The following is a 6684-nucleotide window of genomic DNA, read 5'->3' as shown; positions in this document are numbered from 1 at the left end:
GAATTTAAATCGGAAGCAAAACTCTTCATTTGTCAGTTTTGGATCAGCTGAGTATCTTGGTTTGTGCGCCTTTCTTGTATGCTTAGTATACAGTCAAAGATAGAAGCTAAAATGAGGAATTTGTTCTCATTAAGCAATTGCCCAGCTATCTCTTTTTAAAGAGGCTAACTAGTACTTCTGCCCAAGGCAGACAGATGTAGAGCCATCGACCTCTCTGCTCTTGTCTACAGCTTGTTATAAACGCTGAACAAAATGGCTTAAATTGTTGGGACCTGAGAAATTATCTCTTTGAGCTCTGACCCTTCATAACCAAAACCAGACACTGAAAGTCTCTGCTTCCACATATTTTATGTGAAGCACCTGACACAGCAGCAACAAATAACACAGGAATAAATCCAGCAGCCTGCAACAGTTTGCCTTCATTAGCCAAGCCAAAGGTCACCTTGCTGGTGTCACCATTAGTGTCTGCCACTACCAGGGCCATTGCCTGCTCTAGACCTTAGCAGGGAGATCATGCAAGGGAGGGGAAGGTGGGGAGCCAGGTCAAAAGGCTCCCAATGCCTCTCTGGGACTTTTTGTACCCCACAACCACATCCCAAACCTGTATGTGCTGCTTTGGAAATTTAGCATAAACCTGAAGTCCTGGGCTTGAGCTACAGGTGCTGACATGCTAAAGCACAACAGATCTGCTGAGATCCTGGCATCCCCCACTTTTTCTTAAAAGCTGCTTAAAATAGGACCATTAGCCCAAAGTTATCAGCAGCACAGAGCTGCTAACTCTGGAGTCACTTCAGCTTCCCATTCAGAAAGGGTAAGTGCCTGTTCTTAATTACAGGCCAGCCCAGGGACGTTGCAGTGAATACAGCAACTCGCCCGCTCCCAATTCCAGACGCAAATGCTCCATTCCCCAAATTACTGCTGACTGGCCTGGGATTGGGTTTTATTGCAGACAAGCAAGCCAATTCTTTGTGGGTGAGGTTAATTCAAGCAACCCCATGTAGAGTCTTATCCTGCAAATGGTTAAATGCTTAACCATGCCTGCAAAAATTAGTCAAGTGCAAAGCTACCTTTCTAAGGGTTTGTGGGACTGAGGCTGTAGCCCCCTTTTCTCCCCTAGTTTCCCCAGCACTTTTCCCTGATGGGGAAAAAAAAAGTGAAGTTGAAGAATCTGACGATGGCTTGTCCTGTTTCCCTTTTAAATATAAAACCAAACTCAAGCTGTCTAAAGATTGTGCTGCTTCATTTATGGAATTTAATGCAAACATCAGGACTTTATTAATTACAGAAAACAGCAGATTTGTCCCAAAGTGGCAAACCTCACAATATCAAAATAACTCTCAAAACATTAAAATTAAGAAGTCTGCTGCTACTTGCTTGGTCAGCAAACAGACCCTAGGAAAATCAGCGTGCATGCTAGGAAGGAAATCAGTGCATTAAATGTGTGTTAGCCAAAACTTCTGATCTTTCTTAGCTGCTGGTTTAGGAATACAAATTCTATTACATTAAGCAGAAAAAGGGAATAGATATTTTTATTTAAAATAGAGTAACTCAAAGTGGCTATAATAACACATTTGTGTTGCTTTTGTACTTGGGTAATGAATGACTGTAGTATAAAGTACTCCTAGTTTTTGCCTCGAGGTCTTGTCAATCATTACCTGATAAATAAAAACTTCAAACGGTCTCCTTTTTTAGCTTAATTGGGCAGAATTTCTCTCCAAAGGAACGGCTGAATACAGAGAGTAATGTGTTTGTGGCAGCAATGGAAGTCAGCAAGCAGTGTAGTTGGATGGAACCATACAGAGGATGCAAATTCTGAACTCAAAAGATGAGTCTTTTTGGTTTTACTTATCCAGCAAGTGCCTGTTCCCGTTGCAGGCAGAACTGAAAGGATTGAATAGCGCAGCAGAGGAAATCCCGCGGTCCTTGGCAATGCTGCTGAGCTGCGCTTCTGCGAGCTCTGCTCTCCCTCTCTGGTTTTAGGCTTTACAGCTGACACTTCCATAAAAATCAGAAATCTTAAAATTACACTAAGGCTTACTTAAATCATTATCTTTTATTATATGAACATTGGCAGCAACAGAGGCAGTTTCCTGTGTAGGGACAAAAGGATCCTATTGTCAGTACTGGAACAGATCTAAAACAGCTCAATTAAGCAAACATAACATCTTCAAAGTTTGGCCTGAAAGAAAGTTAAAATAACTGATCTATAAAATGTTTTAAATGTGCTTTAAAATGTCATTACTCAGATAAATCTAGCCATTTTGAAGCTGGTTCACTAGAGTTTTATGGCCCTGCCAGTTTATGGCAGCATACGCATTCATGTCAAGAATTCCTCTTCCAGAACAGTAGATGAGGAGACAAAGCCACGGTAGCACTGTGGACCGAGGGGAGGCTGCAACCAGCTCAGGAACGGAGTTTTGGCTCCCAGGCTGGGAAAGCTGCTACAAAGCATATCCAGCAAGTTGTGTGTGTTTGTGGAAGAGCTGGAAACCAACCGATATTTCATTATATAAGGCTGGACGTGTTGAAGTTAGCGGTAAAGCTTCTGTTGGCTGCAAGACTGGCGCTGTAAAGCAGAATGATTTTTTTTTTTTAAATTTTTCCTCCCCTTGCTGGAACCACCTCTGACTTACACTGGCTCTAAATGCAGAGATTTGGGACCATACTGAGAAGTACTAGAGGTTCCTCCTTTTAAAATTAGTCTAGGCATACAAAAGCCAAGTAGGCATCAGTTCAGGTTATAAAGGTCTTTCCACTGATGCTTTGCTGGACTTCAGATCAGTGCATAAAGCAAATTTACTTATGAATTTGTAATCACTTGTGAAAGATGGTACTTTAAAATCATCAGCGTTTTGGAGTTAAGCTTCTGGATCAACAAATATGTCTACATAAACTGGCACAACTCTGCTCACAGTTCAAAGTAAACAAGAATCCAAAAATTGCTGTTATGTCCTGAAGATACGATGTTTAGTTAATACAGGGATTCCGACCATTATTTTTTTTCAGCTGCCTCCATAGCAAAGCAGTGTGGTATCCACAGTAGGAAACCTCATGCCAGCAGCATCTCTGAAATATGCTAAAACAATCTAAATTAGAAAATGTCAGCTTCTTGGCTGATGTTCCTTTGGAGTTTCTTTTTTCCTTTCTTGTGCCTCTATAATTTTATTGGGATGACTAAATCTCTGAACTATGTTAGCAGTAAACAGAACTAATTTACCCCCTGCTTCTTTGAAACAGCTGCTGACAGCTGCACTATAATTCAATCACAGATCTTTGCAGTGCAGTCTGCAAAACATATTCATATTTTTTTGTATTCTTTCCTCTCTGTTGTATTTGGACTGAAGGACTCGCACCAAATAGCAACATGTGCCGATTTTGCCTGTACATAGAGATTGATCTACGTGAAAACAGAGGCTCAAGATGAAATATTGCCCAGCCAAAAAGGTTCTTTGAATATAGGGAGAATAACCACACAGATACACAATGTTGTTGGGATGTCTTTTGTAAAGTTGCAATGATTTATTTTACTAGTTTGTACAAAAGGCTTCTGACAACTGCTCTATGAAAAGAACCAGAAATGTGTATGCTTTTTTGCCAACTGTTAATAAATATCTTCTTAAATAAGGAAACAAATGTGTTTAGGAACCGAGAATCACTTTTCCTGGATGTGATTGAAAAGGAATTCAGAGATGGAAATAAATAATTCTTCTTCCACTTGTGACAACTATTTACATAAAAATGTACAAACACTGAAGCTGATGTTGAGCCTAGCAACAGCAATCCTGTTGTTATGTTTAAAAAAAAAAAAAACCAAACCAAAAAACAAAACAGAAACAATCCCCACATAATATTTAATATATGAATCCTATACAGCAAGATACCGTGGTCCAAGTTAAAAATGCAATACACCAACACAGTGACCACCAACACTGAAACACCCGCAAGAAAAACTAATCCTTGACTACTAAATAGTGGAAGTTTAGGCATGATTAGCTTTTAACTTTCTAGGCAGCACCTTAACTTCCTTTAGGAGGTTTACAGAAGCACTGGTGTATATACGTATACAATGTCAAAAGACACATCCAATCTGTGTGATTTCAATACCTCACTCTAAATAAGAGATGCACTGAGGGCAGTTTTAGCTGTTTATTGTAGATGGTCTTGTCTGCAGGTTCCAGGGAGAGATGATATCTTTTGGCTTCAGCTGTTGTCCTGCCATGTGGCTGTCTGTAACTATTTGGTCACAGTCTCACCTTGGGGCAGGTAGGAAGTTTGCTGGAGCCGCGCTTGCGGAGCGTGCGTGCGTGCCGCAGCCAGGCTGGTCCTGCAGATGTTTGAGTCGCCTGGGTTGGAAGCTGGGCACATCTGGCAATGCGGCAACTGCTCACCGAGGCCCCGGTCCAAAACCTACCGATGTCATGGAGAGAATTCTGCTTTCCCATGAGCCTAATCCTGCTACTGAGAAAACTGCTGGGAAAACACCAATTGACTTAAACGAGATTAGAATTAGACCATCAGAAACAAGTTTCCAGTTTATTTCATAGGCAGTAATTTTTTCTTCCTTTGCTTATATCTTTTTAAAGTAAGGCATCTGGCCTGGATTTGATCTGTGACTTAAAGGAAGCAATTTCCAGAATCAGGCGGTTGCGTTCGTTTATCTTTTCTCTGACTCTCTAAGGCAAGATACGGAGCCAAGTTCCCACTGCGACTGCATCGCCCTGTGCACTCACAGAGCAGAGAGAACCATCTCCAAGGATTTATTATGTTCTGGACCCATCTGTTGGAGGTTTAGGTTTTTGAAGTTTGGAGATTTAGAGCTGGGTGTGCTGTCGACCTGGTGTTTTATTGGACAGAATTTTCTTTTTTATCTCCCTGGTGAAATTTATGCCAATCCTACTTTTGTAATAGCAACGTATGCCAAAGAGTTGAATTGGTTTGTGATTGGTTACTGCTACTTTGTATTCTTATTCACAACAACTTTAATTGAGTTTTAATTACACGAGTGTGATGCTTGTGTAACCTGTGACTTTAAAAGAAGGAAAAAGAAAAGCCTTGAGGGGACATTTTCTTGCTCCTGGTTCCAGCTTGTTGGTGTGGCTCTTGAAATGGATTTTATTTTAATTTTTTTTTTTCCCCCCAAAGGTGAAGCCAATAATAGAGCAGGGGTTTTATTGTAACACTGACCCGGGGAAGTAAGAGGTCCTAGCTGAGTCTGCGTGGTGCTGGGTGTAGGTCCCAGCACCTTCTGCACTTCAACCTCCCCATTTTTGAAAAAGCGTTGGAACTTGTTCTGTCAGTGAAGTCAATGGACGTTTTCCAAACAGGAGCAGGATCTTTAGCTGGCTTTCACAACTCTGTAACTGCTTAGGATACCCCAGCTAAACATTAGGTTTAATCCCTGTTTCTTAACATTTTGCTGCTTTCCTGTTTCAAGTTCATAGCAAATTCAAATTCTTTCTGCTTGCTAGAGGAAATTTCCTTCCCTGTTGACAGAAAAAAAAGTATACCCAGAAAGTCTTGCTCTTTGGAATTATTTTCTTCAGTTCTTTTCCTTGCCAATTAGAAAATGCTTTTTTTTCCTTAGACTGATCTGTCCTTTGAATTTGCATCAATCCAGATATAGTTTTTGCTACTATAGTTTAAAACTGGAAGTTGCATGTAATTAATCTTTGGTTTTGCTTATGAAAGTGAAGCAAACAGAGGGATGGAAGTAATAATTCACTAACAAAATACCTGTTCACTCCAGGTATATTTTGTTCACTTATTTTATTGCAAACTGTGTTACAGGAACTACACATGCTTATTAGTCACAGCACATTCTCACCTTGGATAGATTATTAATTTTAACTCACAATCAATACTGGTGAGTTTGCAATCTTCAGAAAGACTTATTTGCAAAAGTATGTATTGTAGGAGCCAATTTTGTAGGCAGATTTGGTCTTAAATGGTTTCTCTGGCTTGTTTCAGTTTACAAGCTCATTGTCTGTAATAAACTAAAACAAAATGTGTTCAAATGCCACTTAGATCCAGAAACTGTTCCATTGTCTGAACTTTCAGAAGCCCGGTCCTAAAAACTGTTTGGGATTTTTTTAAACACATTGCTGGAGTGCTAACCTCTTCCCCTCCCCCACATAGCCGTACAAAACCACTCTTTACAAATAACTTTTTTCTTTTTTTTTTCCCTTTCCTACAAATCTAATGACAGCCACATGCTCGTACCACCATGTTCCTGTATTTTTTTAAGATAACATTGGAGCTGTCATCAAAATAGAGCACTGAGATGGCATTGAGTTGTGTAGGAGCGCAGCAGGGTTTCGGCACAGTCTCTGGGTTTATAAAGTGAACCTGGGGAATGAAAGTAGAGGCATGTTAAGATTTACTTTCCCCCTTTCCTCCCCCATATTTTTCTTTCCCAGGCAACCTTCTGTCTGTCCCATGCACTCGCTCACTCAGACATGTTTCAAACACCTGGCTTTGTGTACAAACATCTTGATGTCCCCTGCATGTACAGAGGCTGATGCACGCACCCGAGTCAGATCTAGTTGGAAATCTTTCAGTGAGGCAGGTTTTCATTAGAAAATTCCTATTTGTCAGAGCAGTCAGTGTTCTGCAGAAGTGTACCAGTTACGATAAACTCCGCGGGACGTGCGGGCGAGGTTTTGTGAGAAACCCCATCAGCTCTGG

General features: G+C 40.6%; 1 protein-coding gene across 1 annotated transcript in view; it reads right to left on the bottom strand.

The window, feature by feature from the left end:
- Positions 1-5127: 5127 nt before the first annotated feature.
- BMP7 (bone morphogenetic protein 7) overlaps positions 5128-6684 on the bottom strand; it is a 46318-nt gene continuing 44761 nt past the window's right edge. Inside the window, exon 7 of the mRNA XM_059827057.1 lies at positions 5128-6345. Within this exon, the coding sequence (XP_059683040.1) occupies positions 6196-6345 (150 nt within the window). The 3' untranslated portion in view covers positions 5128-6195. The remainder of the gene's footprint in view (positions 6346-6684) is intronic.

Source organism: Gavia stellata, chromosome 20, assembly GCF_030936135.1.
Source record: "Gavia stellata isolate bGavSte3 chromosome 20, bGavSte3.hap2, whole genome shotgun sequence".
Taxonomy (NCBI): Eukaryota; Metazoa; Chordata; class Aves; order Gaviiformes; family Gaviidae; genus Gavia; species Gavia stellata.
This window is presented reverse-complemented; position numbering and strand designations above follow the sequence as displayed.